Source organism: Protomyctophum bolini (assembly GCF_963924005.1).
Source record: "Protomyctophum bolini genome assembly, chromosome: 2".
Taxonomy (NCBI): domain Eukaryota; kingdom Metazoa; phylum Chordata; class Actinopteri; order Myctophiformes; family Myctophidae; genus Protomyctophum; species Protomyctophum bolini.
The window spans coordinates 33,507,999-33,526,184 of record NC_137863.1 but is presented as its reverse complement, the minus strand read 5'-3'; the positions used below and the strand labels follow the sequence as shown (position 1 = coordinate 33,526,184).

General features: G+C 44.1%; 1 protein-coding gene across 3 annotated transcripts in view; it reads left to right on the top strand.

Annotated features, from left to right (window-relative positions):
- Positions 1-17,587, top strand: part of iars1 (isoleucyl-tRNA synthetase 1) — an 82,170-nt gene extending 64,583 nt beyond the window's left edge. For 2 of the 3 annotated variants that reach the window (XM_080779970.1, XM_080779969.1), the window contains exons 24-34: positions 2,909-3,011; positions 4,104-4,187; positions 4,916-5,090; positions 8,379-8,485; positions 10,730-10,825; positions 12,758-12,934; positions 13,809-13,971; positions 15,034-15,159; positions 15,592-15,738; positions 16,338-16,490; positions 17,180-17,587. In XM_080779970.1, the coding sequence (XP_080636096.1) occupies positions 2,909-3,011; positions 4,104-4,187; positions 4,916-5,090; positions 8,379-8,485; positions 10,730-10,825; positions 12,758-12,934; positions 13,809-13,971; positions 15,034-15,159; positions 15,592-15,738; positions 16,338-16,490; positions 17,180-17,262 (1,414 nt within the window). In that variant the 3' untranslated portion in view covers positions 17,263-17,587. The remainder of the gene's footprint in view (positions 1-2,908; positions 3,012-4,103; positions 4,188-4,915; positions 5,091-8,378; positions 8,486-10,729; positions 10,826-12,757; positions 12,935-13,808; positions 13,972-15,033; positions 15,160-15,591; positions 15,739-16,337; positions 16,491-17,179) is intronic. The other variant, XM_080779971.1, reaches the window with a different exon arrangement.
- The last annotated feature ends 599 nt before the right edge of the window (positions 17,588-18,186 follow it).

The window sequence follows — 18,186 nt, the reverse complement described above, 5'->3', positions numbered from 1 at the left end:
TCTCTCCCAAAGGTCAGCCACCAATCAGACAGTGCCAACAGCTGTGTCTAAATCAACTCATTAAATGATTGGCTGTCCTCGACTCCCTGGTGTCCCTTTGACCAGTAGTGGTTCCCAAACTTTTCCATGTCAAAGACCCCCAAATTGACACTTTTTTTTTACGACTAGCAGTCATTCTCAACCCGTTTCATTTCAAGGACCCCCAGTTTGACATGAATTAGGCTACTACCCCCATTTAACGCTTTTAACTGCTCGTGACATAACGTTCTGTCAGAAGGAATCCAACTGGCAACTGCGTCTGGCGTAATGTTCCGTCTGATAAGCTTTATTATTACCGGATCGCTGATTTATTTTTTATTATTATTATTTTGGCTTGGCCTTTCCTTCTTTAGCGATCCTAGACCGGATTACGCAACCGCGCTGCCGTCCACCTCCCATTATACAGGCTGACTAAAAAGCTGAATAACTCCTAATCTACGAAAGGTTGGCGCTTTCTAGAGCAAGGATAGCTTCATTTTAGCTCGCTAGCATTGACTCTATTTTGACGCTATTATGCTTTGACTACAATGTGATAGCCTACCTACTCATACTTTCTCTCTGCGCACACGCACACACGTACCCACACTCATACTTCCGCTCTCCCATACGCACACGCATGCACGCACACTCGCGCGCGCGCACACGCGCACACACACACACACACACACACACACACACATACACACACACACTCACACACACACACACACACACACTCATACTTTCTCTCTCTCATACGCATGCACACGCACGCGCATACGCACATGCATGCACACACATGCAAGTCATGCATGCACACACACACACACACACACACACACACACACACACACACACACACAGACAGACAGCTCTTGATAATTGCACTATTATACGTGTCCCTATCAGTGGCTTTGTGTAACGCGGCACCCCTTAGAATTAGGCACACAGGTTTTAAAATTGGAACAAGGCTGAAGAGACAGCTTAGCTACTGGGTTGGGCACGGTACTCTATTTCTCAAGCTCCTCTTTGTATTACATTTATGATTTCCACCTCTTGAATTGAAGCTCGTGTTTACTCTAAAGGGCCTTGCAAACTGGGGAGCGATAAAACGTGCCTATAGTTCATTTTCAACGAGACCTGCCGTTTTTGCACAGGCTTTGAAGGTTCACTTCTGTGGACTCTTAACATTACACCTACATGTTTAAAGCATTTATTTCATATTTACATGACAATTTCAGCTCTGACATTTATTTCAGACATGCTCTAGTATGTGAAGATTCTGCCTGTGCTATTAACTCATTTTGGTTTTAAATAAATGTTTTTTTTTCTCCAGTCTTGCCGCCATGACTATCAAAAAGAGTCACATATTGTGGTGATGCTCAGATGTTGCAGAGAACAGGGATGCTATGGTCCATGGGTTTAAGCATAAGCCCTGTATCATTCCCTACCTGTCTGTATTCCTTTTTTTGTTACAGTCAAAGCAAAGCATATATATTTTCTCGCCCCGTCGACTACCATACAAAGTGATGATAACACGCTGTCCATCAACCTGTCTCATTTCTCTTATTTGTTACAGTCAAAGTTGTCTCGCGTTGCCAGACTGTTTGCCTCTCACAATTTACAAATGCTTCTGTCATACAGTCTGGAGCAACGGAATCTCCATCATGAGTGATATAAATGCTTCCGTCATACAGTCTGGAGCAACGGAAGCTCCATCATGAATAAGATATAAATGCTTCCGTCATACAGTCTGGAGCAACGGAAGCTCCATCATGAGTAAGATATATAAATGCTTTCGTCATACAGTCTGGAGCAACGGAAGCTCCATCATGAGTAAGATATAAATGCTTTCTTCATACAGTCTGGAGCAACGGAAGCTCCATCATGAGTAAGATATATAAATGCTTCCGTCATACAGTCTGGAGCAACGGAAGCTCCATCATGAATAAGATATAAATGCTTCCGTCATACAGTCTGGAGCAACGGAAGCTCCATCATGAGTAAGATATATAAATGCTTTCGTCATACAGTCTGGAGCAACGGAAGCTTCATCATGAGTAAGATATATAAATGCTTTCGTCATACAGTCTGGAGCAACGGAAGCTCCATCATGAGTAAGATATATAAATGCTTTCGTCATACAGTCTGGAGCAACGGAAGCTCCATCATGAGTAAGATATATAAATGCTTTCGTCATACAGTCTGGAGCAACGGAAGCTCCATCATGAATAAGATATAAATGCTTCCGTCATACAGTCTGGAGCAACGGAAGCTCCATCATGAGTAAGATATATAAATGCTTCCGTCATACAGTCTGGAGCAACGGAAGCTCCATCATGAGTAAGATATATAAATGCTTTTGTCATACAGTCTGGAGCAACGGAATCTCCATCATGAGTAAGATATAGATGCTTTCGTCATACAGTCTGGAGCAACGGAAGCTCCATCATGAGTAAGATATATAAATGCTTTCGTCATACAGTCTGATCAAGCTCTGATCATGAGTAAAATATAAAGCGGAAGTGGAGCCTCCTCCCCACTTGCGTTTCGTCTTTACAGTCGCACACATTTATCCTAGAAATCATCTAAGCAAATATAGCTTGTTGCTTAGCAGAAAATTAAATAAAAGAATAAGCTCTAAAGACATTTTAAAATGTATTTTCGTGAACGGCTTTCGTAAACTTCCTTACTCGGATTTCGGGAGGTGTAATTCCAGACTCTACATACTGTAGCATTCAGAGATTGTGGAATGGCTGTCTGGATACACGAGACTTACAGTGAAGGCAAAGAATATACGTTATACTTCCTCGTCCCCGGTCGACTACCGTACAAACTTAACAAAGTGCACCAACCTAACGTATGGCTTCCCCGTCCCGTTGTGTTCCAGGGAGGGTCTGATAGACGAGCGCATCGAGAGAGCCGTCTGCCAGATGCAGTCGGTGATCGAGCTGGGCAGAGTGATCCGAGACAGGAAAACACTCCCTGTAAAGGTAAGCGCCCAGGACTGGAGCACCTCGGCACTGTTGTTTTTTTGCAGCAAATTTAGATTTTAGTTTTAGTCACAGTCTCTTGGATAGTTTTCATTTAGTTTTAGTCACATTTTAGTCCACCCGGAATGTTTTAGTGTTAGTCTAGTTTTAGTCGACTAAATATAATATTTTAGTCGACTAAATCTTATTTAGTCGAACAAAATGTATTTTGGCGGGCCTTGATGCCGTCCTACTGACCATTTTGTTTTTCACTGATCTATATGCTTGTAGATCGTCTATTTTCAGTATGCAACTAATTGTAAAATGACTTGTACTGGATCTATTGTCCACTAGTCACTTCCTAACATTTTAATCTAGTTTATATTTGTTTTACTTTAGTCTTAGTTTTAATCATCATAGCTTAGTTTTCATTTAGTTTCCATTTAGTTAGTCAGTGGAAAAAGGTAGTCGACGAACATTTTTCGTCTTAGTTTTAGTCGACAAAAACAACACTGTACAGTAAACCCAGTGCACCCAGTGTTTCATGGAGAGCGACGCTTCCCAAACAATGTTGTTTTTTGCAGCAAATTTCTATTTTAGTTTAGTCATAGATCACCTGGAATGTTTTAGTGTAAATATTTTGGCGGGCCTTGATGCCGTCGTAATGACTCATTTTACACTTGTCGAAAATAGCCGATCTACAACCTCACAACATGTCGCGCTGCGACGCATTGTGAGCTTGTAGATTTGCTATTTTCAGCATGCAACCAAGTGTAAACTAACTTATACTTATACTTATACTTATACTTATACTTATACTTATACTCTAGTCCCTTCCTAACATTTTAGTCTAGTTTCTATCTGTTGATGAAATTGTCAATACATTAAGCTTAGTTGTAGTCATAATAGCTTCGTTTTCATTCAGTTTCCATTTAGGTTTCGTCAGTGGGAAAGGTAGTCGACGTCTCGACGAACAATTTTCTTGGTTTTAGTCGACGAAATCCACACTGGTCAGGGTTACCCTATTGACCAGCAGCGGGGTGTGTGTGTGTGTGTGTGTGTGTGTGTGTGTGTGTGCGCGCGCGTGTGTGCTTGCGTGTGCGTGCGTTACAGTATCCCCTGAAGGAGGTGGTTGTGATCCACCAAGACCCTGAAGCTCTCAAAGACATCCAGTCTCTGAAGACCTACATCCTGGAGGTGAGCGACGCAGTCTCTGGTCACCCAGCTTCCACGTGCTTTGATAACGCCCTTCTTTTGGGGGGGAAATCTGTAATTGGGTTTTCGTTTTATTATTTCATTAATGCCATTTAGACCTGAGACCAGATTCTACAAATGTCTTCTAAATCCTGACAGTTTTCTGAAAAACCTCATGTTTCTATATGTCAGTGGTGCTCAACCTTTTTTCATGTCAAGGACCCCCAGAATTATCTGTATTTGGCTGTGGACCCTCCCCATCTGAAAATATGTTGTTCCAGGGACCCCTCCCAGAAGCAAATATTTGAGTTTAAAAAACATTCTGCTCTGAAAGAATATAATATTCAAAGATTTGCGCCACATTTTCAGTGTGAGTGCCGCGCTATGAGCTTGTAGATCTGCTATTTTTCAATAGCTAAAGTATAATATTTTGTTTAAAACACCAAAAGGGGTTTCCCGCCCCCAAAATGGGTTTTAATGTCTCATTCTTTGTCTCTCCAACTGGGAGCTGGCCCTATCCAAACCCAATTACAGCACACTGTCTAACTTTACGCGTGTGTGTGTGTGTGTGTGTGTGTGTGTGTGTGTGTGTGTGTGTGTGTGTGTGTGTGTGTGTGTGTGTGTGTGTGTGTGTGTGTGTGTGTGTGTGTGTGTGTGTGTGTGTGTGTGTGTGTGTGTGTGTGTGTGTGTGTGTGTGTGTGCGCGTACGTGCATGCGTGTGTGTCATTCAGGAGCTGAATGTGCGCAAGCTGACTCTGTCGACTGACAAGGACAAGTATGGCATCCGTCTTCGGGCCGAGCCTGACCACATGGTGCTGGGCAAGAGGCTGAAGGGAGCCTTCAAGGCTGTCACCGCCTCCATCAAGGAGCTGACCAATGAGCAGCTGGAGGCCTTCCAGAAGACGGGTATGGCTGTGTGTGTGGTCAGACTTCGGTGCACTATAGTACATCCTCTTGTTTCAGAACGCTAGACCGCCAGAAAAGAAGGCAACGGGAACAGAGGAACACTTTGTGTAGACGACGTCTTCTTGTCGCTAAATTGTGTGTTTACGGGGCACCAGTGTTGTTTTTGGCAGTCCATTTAGATTTTAGTTTTAGTCATAGTCTCTTGAATAGTTTTCATTTGGTTTTAGTCACATTTTAGTCATCTGGAATGTTTTAGTGTTAGTTAGTCGAACAAAATGTGTTCAATGGCGGGCCTTGATGCCGTCGTAATGACTGTTTATTTCACTGAATAGAGCCGATCTACAAGACCATGTGTGCTTGTATATCGGCTATTTTCAGCATGCAACTAATTGTAAAATGACTTGTACTGGATCTCTTGTCCACTAGTACCTTCCTGACATTTTAATCTGTTGACGAAATTGTCAGTATATTTTGTCTTAGTTTTAGTCATCATAGCTTAGTTTTTATTTAGTTTCCATTTAGTTTTCGTCAGTGGAAAAAGGTAGTCGACGAACATTTCAGGGGGTCCTTATATATAATCTTTGGGGTCCTTGACATGAAATAGTTTGAAAACCACCGGTCCGTTATACTGTAGAAACGAAGGATTTTTCTTGAAAAAAAGAAAAGAAGGCTTCTAAAATGATTTAGAAAGGATTTAGTTGAATCAGTCTTAAAGTCAGTCTTAAATGGGCTAAGCTTAAAACGGCCATTTTTGCTGTAAATTGCAGAAGTAAAAGTGCTCCTGAAACGGTAATACAAGCCACAGGGAGAGTCTGGAGCGCTCTCAGGTGTATCCTGTCTGTCCAATTAGGGAGAAAACCTGATATGAGAATTGCGCGCCTCAGGGGAACGGAGGCTCTGGAGGTCAGCAGGTGCTGTGGGAATTTCCCATTTCCTAATCTCCTGAACCTCTTTGAAGTCCAGATGACTCTGTGGAAGGGTGGACTGGAGACACAAAGGGGTCGATGGAGAAGGCTGGGAGCCTGGGAGGGAGTAATGCACACGGCTAAGCACCAGTGGTGTGACGTAACCAAATACATTTACTTAACTACTCTACTTAATTTAACCCATTTAGGTCTGACGTCGGAGAAAAAAAATCATGTCATATGAAAGCAGGGAATCATAGCTTCAAATTGACATATATCTTGTTCAGTTTGGCCCACCAGTTCTATTGCATCCCTGCTGACTGCCAGAGGCGATGCTTCCAGCACTTTTATACCAACAATGTCAATTTTGACCCGTGATGACCTGGATTAGTCTATATCTTCCGGCGGTCTACAGGGGTTCAGTCTCTTATTCTTTTCTCGCGCGCCGTGGTGAGAACTAAGTTCGCGATTTATAGCTATGCAATGCAATATGCAGCCTACGGTGCCTGTACCTATAGTCGCCGGTAGTTCTGTGGCCGCATGATGCATAGGTCGGAGTAGCGGCTGTCCGCCCTCCAGGATCTGCGACTATGGATTAACTTTTTCTCCTCTGAGTGGGGTTTATTTCGCGGATTCGCGTGGACGCGGGATAGTCCAATCTCTCTCGCCGGTAATGAAGGTTAACAATACCCTCCCCGGACAAAAGGTATGTTATCGTTTAAAGCGGTGCTATCCGCGCTAAACCGACGTTCAAATTATATCGAACTTGTATCATGGAATAACCTCTTGTGGGTAAAGGCTTGCGTTCGCGCCGCCTCCCTGCTCTGCATACGAGGTTTGTTTGACTGTGAACCAGGGCAGGAATTTCATGGCGGCCATGGCCGTCGTTGCCCGTCTCTTTGGCCGTGCGCCCCTCGAAAGATTATATGCCCAGACGGCCACAGTGGCCGTGGTGTCCATGTGCCCCGACCGGCGTCCACAGCAGTTCATTTTACCGTTTTTCCTCTGCGCAATTTTCCAGTCATTACGGTAACCTTCCCCAAACGTCTCGCGCAGACTTGTATTGTCTGTATTGTAGTTGTGTTGCCATTTGCCAAGTGGTTTGATGTGTGTTTTGCGTTACTTTGCCTCCACCCTCCTCCACCGCGCCACACATGCACGCACTGCCAGAGTAAACAGTGGGCATTTAGCCCACACGCTGGCTACTAGAGCACACGCTGGCTACTAGAGCATTTAGCCCACACGCTGGCTACTAGAGCATACGCTGGCTACTAGAGCATTTAGCCCACATGCTGCCTACTAGAGCACACGCTGGCTACTAGAGCATTTAGCCCACATGCTGCCTACTAGAGCACACGCTGGCTACTAGAGCACACGCTGGCTACTAGAGCACACGCTGGCTACTAGAGCACACGCTGGCTACTAGAGCATTTAGCCCACACGCTGCCTACTGGAGCGCACGCAGCTCTCACTCACTGACACTCGTGCCGGTTGGCGCGGTGCTTCAAGATTATTATCACACAGAGCCCGTGTTTTAAGACCAACGTGACTCGTCTTCATGGACATATAAACTCACAAAACAACACCACGCAACAGCATAGACTGCAGGACTCCACCACCATTTACCACACTATCGTCTGCTACGTTAGTTGACAGAGTAAATTGTTTAAACAGCCAACGCTGGCCACGGCTAATATCGCTAGCCAAGCACCATGTGAATCATCGGCGGGACCAAGTCTGCTTGGCTGCATCGTTCCTGACACGCATGGCGCTAAGTAGGCCACTGCCCACAGGGCACTCACCTTTTAAATGGGCACTGGACAGAAGCACTGCATATGCCTTGCCACTGCCTCTCTTATACGATCCCTGGAACAGCATTTTCAGATGGGGGTCGGCGGCCAATTACATATAATTATCGGGGGTCCTTGACATGAAATATTGAGAACCACTGATACAGAAACATGGATATTTCAGAAAACTGTCAGTATTTAGAAGACATTTTCTTTTATTTCGGTGTCAGGCCATGGAAGGTACAGTAAGGTGGGCTGGGGGTATATTATTATTATGCCAGGAAATCCAGGATTAGAGGAGCTAGCGGTGACCGTTTCACCCTCCCTGCGGGGGCGTGGAGGAGAGAAGCAGAATGCACTCATGGTTTTCACTCTGAACACATACGTGGGTAATTGTGTCTCCTGGCAAAATGGGGGGGGAGGACGATACACCTGACTATATTGATTTTAATCTATTTGTGTAAAAAAACAAAAACTGAAAAAATACCTTCAAGATTAACTTTATTTTTAGCAGATGTACAAGTGTGTGTGTGTGTGTGTGTGTTTGTTTCCCCAGTGGTGATATTTTATTTTTTGCTATAAATCCATTGCAGGCTCCATCACGGTGGACGGCCAGGAGCTTCACGAGGAGGACCTGAGGCTCATGTACACCTTCGACCAGAACTCCGCCGCAAACTACGAGGCACACTCGGATTCACAGGTATAAAAAAACGCAGATGGAAAGATCCGAGCGTGTGTGTATGTGTGTTGACTCCTATGGGAGCCAACGCAGGGCAAAGCCAGGAGGGGAAAGAAGCGTACCACCTATGTAGACGTGCTGTGGCGTGACAGCTTGGCTGACAACACTGCAGAGCTCAAGAACCTGATGTTGGATAGGAAATTGTGGAGGGCAGCGATCAAGGAATCCCGAGTTGGTGTTGGCTTGATCTCACTCTCGCAGCAGTATGTGTGTGTCTCAAGCCCTGTTGTGTGTGTGTCTGTGTGTAAAATCTAAATGAAAGCTATTCAAGAGACTATATGACTGAAACTAAAATGTAAATGTGTAGTCCAAATCAACCCTGGCATCCAGCAGGTGGAGTCTGAGGCCTCGTCACACAGCTGCTCTGTTCAGTCAGTGTAGGAGATAATTTCATGGCTAAGTGGGAACCAGCAGCATGCATATGGCCACGGGCTCTTTCTAATCACTGCTCCTCCAACTGTACACACAGTACACCACACACTGCGCTGGTTCTGTCCTGGCTGTGCCTTCCCATGCTTCTCTCTCACTTTATCTGTGTTCACCTCTCTCTCTCTCTCTCTCTCTCTCTCTCTCTACCTATGTCCCACTGTACTTACTTTCTCTCTCTCTCAACAGAATACAAATATTTATTTAATCAATGTCAAATTATGGAATACTGTACGATACAATCAGTCTTAAAGTCGATGTACAACAATATAGGCTACTGGATGTCAAACCCCCCAGATACAAAAGTCAGAATCCTACAATAATAAAATGTGCATTGCTACATTCAGTGGGTGTGTCGCGATGGCAGGTGACGTGCCCACATAGACATCAAAGGGGGTTTCAGCCCGTCTGTAAAACAACTGCCCTTTCCAGACCCTGAATGCAGCGTTTACTACACGGTGAAAGAAATGCACATACCGTCCTCTCCTTCCCATGCCATGCCGCTGAACCGGAAGGCAGCATTCAGTCTCCTGAACTTGAACATAGCATTTTGCGTTGAGCAAATTTGTTTTTGAAATCCATGTCGTTACACCTGCATCTCCACTAGCTTAAAGAGTGCTGGGTTGCGCCCCGAAAATAGCTGATCTACAAGCTCACAACGTGTCAGAGCGTGACGCGTTGTGAGCTTGTAGATCTGCTATTTTCGCTATTTGTTTGTTCCAAAAGTGCCCTCTTACGGGATTCCAGCCCCTGCCTCTCTCTAACACTCCCTGCACGTGCCTGCGTGATGGTTCATTGGCCAAGTAGAATCTTCTGCCAATTTCATAATCTATAATTGAAAAAAAGGTAAAGATAAAGAGGTGAAAGGATTAAGCCATTATGCAGGTGAGAAGTATTATTTTTATTCCGTGAGCCTTTGTTGAGTCACAATGCCACGTATTATCTTGCTGTTAAAATTGCATATCTTTCCTTTCATGACTCCTGTTTGTAAGCGAGGGATAGTAAGCCAAGACTAATACAAAAAAAGTGTCTCTCTTGAGGATGAAAATAAAGTAATTTAAGATTAGAACCACATGAACCTCCTCACAGTGCCTAACAGTAAGAATACAGTATTTTATTTTTACATAACGCTGGACGACATGGTTTTCAAAGTCTTTATGCCCAAGGCACAACAATAGGTAAGTAGAAATATCACGGCACATTGGTGTTATGATGTTTTTTACATTTTTCGCAATTGTTTTTAACACATTGTCAGATGCTGACGTGTGTGTGTGTGTGTGGTGTGTGTGTGTGTATATACAGTATATATATATATATTAAAGCCCATCTATTGACTGCTGATGTACATATATACGTTTTGTATCGCTTTATATGGATATGAAGCGGTTTAGCTAAAAATCTACTTTTAGCCCTGGCCCGGCTGCTTGGCAACACCTTGCTCAACCCCGCCCACACGAAGTGTGCACGCGCCATGCGTACGCTACTTTTATTTTAACGACGGACTTGGAGCGCTGTTTTCTCGGACACTTTGGCGCTGCTGTCCCTGGTGGTGACCAGACACCCAGAGGGTTCGTGTCTCATTTCAGATTTTACACGGCCTAAAAAACGCCTTGATGGCGTCGTAATGACTGTTTTCGTCAGTGAAAAAAGGATAGTCGACGAACATTTTTCGCCATAGTATTAGTGGACGAAATCAACACTGCTGCACAACACTGGAGCCACACTGGTGTAACCCCCCCACCCCCATGTGGCTGTCCTGTTGGTCTGTTCCTCCTCTAGGTCTTGGTGCTGTTGGATGTATCCCCAGATCAGTCCATGTTGGATGAAGGGGTGGCGAGAGAGGTCATCAACCGCATCCAGAAGCTACGGAAGAAGGTGAGAGGGCACCCCACTTCCAGTGTGGCTCATTTTTGGTGAAAATAGAAATATGAATATATTGAATTTACAGCAGCAGCAGCAAGCCATCAGGACATTTGAGAAGCCAGGCAGAGGATCCTGGTGGGTTTTTTGTTGTTGTCATTAGTTGTCAACATTCGAGTTGGCTTTGTCCGAGCTTTACAGGTCTTATAAATACATTATAAAATAAATACATTCTGAAACGTCTATGGGAAGAATTCATGGGAAATGATCTTCCGGGCCGCTCTATTATGTTCAAAAATAGAGAATAGAGAGAAATTAGGAATTAGAAGCCTTTTTTTATCGACCTCAGTCCAAAATGGACTGTTAAACTAAAGTCACTTCTGTTGGCATGTGTGGTGGTCTGCACAGCACTCATTTGGACTAGAGTGTGTTGTTTTGTTTTCCTCTACATTTATCCCATACTGATGTCAAGGCAGTCTCTTGGAAGTATTTCCACTGCAGCGCCGCAGTGAGAAAAGTCTCCACCATAAGGCAGACTTAATTATGGACTGGCCCATTTTTTTTATTTTTTTACTTTGAGGCTTTGAAGTGGTCTGAGGAGTAAAGACGGATTAGCCATCAGCCTCTTGTTTTCTCAAGAAACAAATCGTTCTGTTTTTAGTTTTTTTCCTTTTCCATTCTATGGTGGCACTGGTCGCTGGCTCCCAGCCAGGCTACATTCCTCATGCTATTTCAAACTGAGGAGTTTTCTCCTTTCTTTACCAATCCCTCAAGATGATGTAAGCGATAGTTTGCAGGGGTGGGGTCGGGTGATGGTTGGTGTGCGTGCGTGCGTTATAGTTTCTGATAACACATGCGGTAAGCATAGCACTGTGTTTGATCTCTTTAGCTTGCTCGGAGAGACACGTGTGCATGCGCGCGCGCGCACACACACACACACACACACACACACACACACACACACACACACACACACACACACACACACACACACACAGAGAGAAAAACACAGCTGCAGTGTGTACAGTATCTCCTCAGGAGAGGGGTCAGTATCTCTAGGGCTAGGCAGAAGCAGCCCATAAATCTTGCGCCATTTATTGACTGCTTCTCTGTATCTATCTAATGTTATTCCTCTGCCCTTGAGTGACACTGAAGTGCGTGCGTGCGTGCGTGCGTGCGTGCGCGCAGCAATCACACACTGTAAATTAGAATGAGATCCTCCAACAACTCAAGGTTGTTGGAGGCAGCAGACGGACAGGCTGTGATCCAACGGTTAAACTATGTCTTCTGTCCTCCTTTATTGGTTGTATATAATATCTCTCTATGGCTGAACCTATGGATTATCCACCCATGCATACATCAATACATGATTTGATTAATCGCATAATATTAAATTCATATTTTGTAATTTTCTGTATTTATCAACAAATCAATTAACCCCTTACGTCTTATTTTGTACTTCATCATACATGCATTGTGAAAATGGCATATCCACACATGGAACCGAGTGCCTCACTACAAGCTTGTAGATCTGCTATTTTGTGAAAATATGGCGCAAGTTTTTTTGCACAAATATTTGCATCTGGGGAGGTCCCTGGAACTACATATTTTCAGATGCAGATAATTCTGGGGGTCCTTGGCATGAAAAAGGTTGAGCATCACTGACACATAGAAACATAGGTTTCTATGTCAATCCTGACAGAAAACTGTCAGGATTTAGAAGGCGTTTTGTGGAATCATTTAAATGGGCTGGGAGGAAATTAGCCCTTCACTAAGTCCCTCCCCAACCGATCCATGTGCAATAGGCAGAGAAGAAAGATTGACCTGCATAGCAACCGTTGCATTTGGATTGGCATTGGACAATCGCTTTTTTGGGGTGGGATTTAGTGAAGGGCTAATTTTCAAAAAGTCTAACTTTGTCTTTCTCTCTCTTATCTCTCCTCATAGGGACACTTGGTGCCTTCAGATGAAATCACTGTGCACTACCGCTGCCTGCCAGCGGGGGAGTACCTGGACGGGGTGATCCAGGCGCACAAACAGTTCATCCGGGAAACCACCAAAGTTCCTCTGCTGCCCTACCCTGTCCCGTCCAATGCCAGCCTCATCGTAGAGGAGAAGACCCAGGTTAGTGACCCTACCCTACCCTGTCCCATCCAGCCCCATCGTAGAGGAGAAGACCCAGGTTAGTGACCCTACCCTATCCTGTCCCATCCAGCCCCATCGTAGAGGAGAAGACCCAGGTTAGTGACCCTACCCTACCCTGTCCCATCCAGCCCCATCGTAGAGGAGAAGACCCAGGTTAGTGACCCTACCCTGTCCCATCCAGCCCCATCGTAGAGGAGAAGACCCAGGTTAGTGACCCTACCCTACCCTGTCCCATCCAGCCCCATCGTAGAGGAGAAGACCCAGGTTAGTGACCCTACCCTACCCTGTCCCATCCAGCCCCATCGTAGAGGAGAAGACCCAGGTTAGTGACCCTACCCTACCCTGTCCCATCCAGCCCCATCGTAGAGGAGAAGACCCAGGTTAGTGACCCTACCCTACCCTGTCCCATCCAGCCTCATCGTAGAGGAGAAGACCCAGGTTAGTGACCCTACCCTACCCTGTCCCATCCAGCCCCATCGTAGAGGAGAAGACCCAGGTTAGTGACCCTACCCTATCCTGTCCCATCCAGCCCCATCGTAGAGGAGAAGACCCAGGTTAGTGACCCTACCCTACCCTGTCCCATCCAGCCCCATCGTAGAGGAGAAGACCCAGGTTAGTGACCCTACCCTACCCTACCCTGTCCCATCCAGCCCCATCGTAGAGGAGAAGATTCTAAAAAGAATGCCTCCTAAAACCTAACCTAGGGTTTTGTGAAAAGCTTCAGATTCGTATATAAAAAAATAAAACATGTTGCTCACTTGCTATACGAGACACAGAGGTGTAGCTGGTGTTATTGGTAAAACAACGCATGTGTTACACCATGTCTAAATGTAAGTCTGTCTCCTGTTTTCAGCTGAAGGGCTCTGATTTGGAGTTAACCATAGTGAAGGGGTCGTCCGCCATAGTGAAGGGGTCGTCCGCCATAGTGAAGGGGTCGTCCGCGGCCAAAGTTAATCTGGAGGGACCTGCGTGCTCCTATGTCAATGTCAGGGTCAAACTCGCCAACAAGGAACAAGGTATGCAATTTTATATATATATATAATATATTAGGGCTGTCAAATGATTAAAAATTTTAATCGGATTAATCACAGCTTAAAAATTAATTTAATCGTGATTAATTACCATTCGAACTATGTCCAAAATATGCCATGTTTTCCTGTTTATTGTTGTGGAAATGGAAATATAAATGAAAGCGGATTTTGAAGTATAGCCATGATGTGATGTGAGCATTTGTAGGCCTAGCCTACACTTTGAGTTAAATGAACACTGGCTTATGGCCAAGTAGACCCCCAGGAGGAAGTCACTAATGTTGCTCTGGAGAGGGAAGTCTGGAACATTCTGGTGGAGCTGTTGCCCCCGCGACCCGACTACGGATAAGCGGTTGAAGATGGATGAATGGAGACTGGGGTCCCAGTCCAGAGATGAAAATCATAATGAAATGGCCTAGGCTACTTTCTATCAATTTAATTTGGGGGTCCTTGAAATCAAGAATCAATAGGTTAAACTCAGTGTTGGGCATCGTTACTTTCTAAAGTAACGTCGTTAGGTTACTGGATTACTGCCCATAAAAAGAATCCCTTACCGTTACAGATTACCTTCTGAGAAAAGTAACAAGTTATATTTTTTTCTGTTATTTTCCGTTACCAGACAATTAAAACCCATTTTTTAATGCTTGCGCAAGTTGGTTACATTGTATTAGGCTACTGCCTACCGTCATTGCGCCGCATTATCACGGCCTGGTTAAAAACGAGAATGATACACACCATGAACTGACCATAGACAATATCCCCTTTACAGCTCTCTCTTTATTAACGAATATAAGTCGCTATAACGCTGTTAACGCGTTATTTTTGACAGCCTTAATATATATATATATATATATATATACAGCACACACACACACCAGTGAAAGATGATAAAACAAGAAAATAACTTTTGCTTAACTGAACAAACAATCGCATGAGTCAATGTGGGTGTGTGGGGGGTGGGGGTGTTCACCTCCGTTGATTGAACAAGGACCAATGAAAAAAAATAATTAATGAATACATGGGTTGTGGATGTGATTGGTTGTCCTACAGAGGGGGTGGTTCTTTTGGAGAACCCTAGCGGAGACAACCGACTGGACATGAACAAGCTTCGGGAGGTGTGCAGCAGTGTGTTTGGAACCAACAACACCCAGCTCTCTTTCTTCAACGGCAAGACCGGTGAGACCTACATTTGACTAGGGATGCTCCGGTCAGGTTTTTTGGGACCGATCGCCAATTGTTTTTCTCATGATCGGCCGATACCGATATGTCCGATCTGCGCCACATTTTAACGATTTTTCAAAAACACCAGATCTGTCCCGTCTCTTTTGTGAAACCCTTCTCATCATTAAGTGTTTATACAACTCCTGTGTTTTGTTTAATTCCGCTTAAGTCTTATGTGTTTGTGTTATGTAAGCACTTAATACGGAAAAGTATTAGTTCAAAATGAACTATGCATCTGTGGCCACACATTTTTAAGTACAAACCAAAATAAAGAATCGAGGTCACAGTGATTGAAGAAGTAGCTAATGCTAGTGTACAAGACTGATCCCTCTCTCTCTGTGTGTGTGTGTGTGTGTGTGTGTGTGTGTGTGTGTGTGTTCACCTCAGAGTTGAAAAATGCAACAGACATTCAGGCTCTCAGTGGTACCACCCTGTCAGTGACATCACCAGGCTCCTCCCCTAGCTCCACCCCCATTCCAGACGGCCTGCTGTGTCCCTATGTCAACCTGCTGCTCTGCGACACGCAGCCAGCCGGTAACCACCACTACATTTACTCTTAATTACAATTCTTAGGTACTTTTACTCAGTGTTTATGGCAGCAAATGTCATTAGTCTCTTGAAACTTTTTAATTTAGTTTTAGTCACATTTTAGTCACCCGAGTTTTAGTGTCCAGTCTTGTTCTAGTCGACTAAATATCATACGTTTTTTGTCGACTAAACCCACAGTTGATTTAGTCAACTAAAATGTATTTTGGCAGGCCTTGATGCCGTCGTAATGACTGATTTTTACACTTGCTGAAAATAGCTGATCTACAAGCTCACAACGGCCTACACAGCCCACAATGTTGTGAGCTTGTAGATCGGCTATTTTCAGCATGCAACCATGTGTAAAATGACTTATACTGGATCTCTTGTCCACTAGTCCCTTCCTAACATTTTAGTCTAGTTTTTAATTTCTTGACAAAAATCGACAGTATATTTAGTAATAGTTTTAGTCACCATAGCTTAGTTTTCATTTAGTTTCCATTTGGTTTTCGTCGGTGAAAAAAAGATAGTCGTCGTCATAGTTTTTAGTCGAGGAAAACCACAACACTGGCCTGTTCTCTGATGTCTTGTTGGTTGTTCCTCTTCAGAGTGCCTGAGCGGAGAGGTGGCCACCCTGCTCCTGGAGAACCCTCTGGGTCACAACAGGCTGGGGCACGCTGCCCTGCTGGCCGAGACCGCCAAGGTGTTTGGCCTCCGCAACAGGCGGCTCAAACTCTACCTGGACCAGGACCTTACTCAGGGTAAGAACTCTACCTGACCACTGTTGTTTTCCTCGACTAAAACTAAGACGGAAAATGTTCGTCGACTACCTTTTTTCACTGACGAAAACAAAATGGAAACTAAATTAAAACTAAGCTATGATGAGTAAAAGACTAAATCTATTGACAATTTCGTCAAACAAATAAAAACTAGACTAAAATGTTAGGAAGGGACTAGTGGACAAGAGATCCAGTATAAGTCAGTTTACACTTGCTTGCATGCTGAAAATAGCCGATCTACAAGCTCACAACATGTCGCAGCGCGACACGTTGTGCTTGTAGCACTGAGTGCCGCGCTACGAGCTCGTAGATCTGTTCATTTTGAAAAATCGTAAAAATGTAGTGCAAAGCTTTGAATATATTTATTCTTTCAGAGCCAACGTTTTTAACTCCAATATTTGCTTCTGGGGGGGGGTCCCTGGAACAACATATTTTCAGATGGGGGTCAGCGGCCAGATACAGATAATCTTGGGGCACCACTGACATAGAAACATAGGTTTTTTCAGAAAACTGTCTTAGAAGACATTTTGTAGAATCGTCATCAGGTCTAAATGGGTTTTAACCAACAAAAACAATGGAGTTACTGTAGGTGTTTTCCTCCCGACAGCAACGATATCATCCTCGGCCTACACTCTTAACAAACCTTTTCATGTTGTTTATTTTGTTTCCAGAGCTTCCAGCCGATTCCTCCGTGAAGTGTCTGGACACCAAAACCATCTATGTGAGAGCTCTCCCCACCACCGCTGAGGCATAAACCTACAGACAAAACACTTACTGTACCCTACTGTACGGTATACTGTTGAGGCATTTATTGGTTCTCTGGGGAAGATATACAGTACATCCAGACTCCTAAGGTTACGTTTCTTCATTTACTGTTTTCAATCACACTTCATTTTACAATATTTGCTAATATTGTGAAACGAGAGGGAAGTTGCAAGTGCTGTAGGGAAGCAGATTGCATTGTCAGTCAGGTCACGGTACGCATCATTTGCAAAGTTAATTTGTTAGAGGAGAAGGTTTGTTATCCCTTTCGGTTTTAATTTGTTAAATTAAAACAACATTGAACTGTCCCAAAAAAAGTGTGTTGAATATCATTTTATCAACAAAGCATTCTTTTCTGTCGTATAATCTACAGTAAGTGGGTAAAGTCACATGACTGCACCTACGGTACTGTATAACATGTCGGTTAATGGACATAATAGATGCAATTGAACACATCTAGGGGCCGCAATCTGCATTCAAAGATTTTCCTAGAAGCTCTGTCATTGGTCGAAAACATTGGTCGGCACTCTGTGCCGCGCTATGAGCTTGTAGATCTGCCTTTTTTTATTCTTTTATAATATTTGTTTTATTTGGAAAGTGCAGTATAATAGTACATATAGCATTTCTACAAACGATACAAGAGCAGTTCCCAAGATTTTCTTCTTTTCTTTTTTTCCCACCCCTCTTCCCTCCCTCATCCCCCCTCCATGTGGCAACATCTCCAATGTCTCTGTATAGTATAGTCCTTTTTCTATATAAGACATCGAGTCCACACTCAAACAGGGACAGACAAGGCAATAACACTTCAGGTGGTACATTTCAGGAGGACAAAGAAAAAAGAAAGAGTGGGCGGAAAAAGACAAAAGAAACAAAAAACAACAACAACGGAAGTATATACATTTATGCTGAGGGGGAC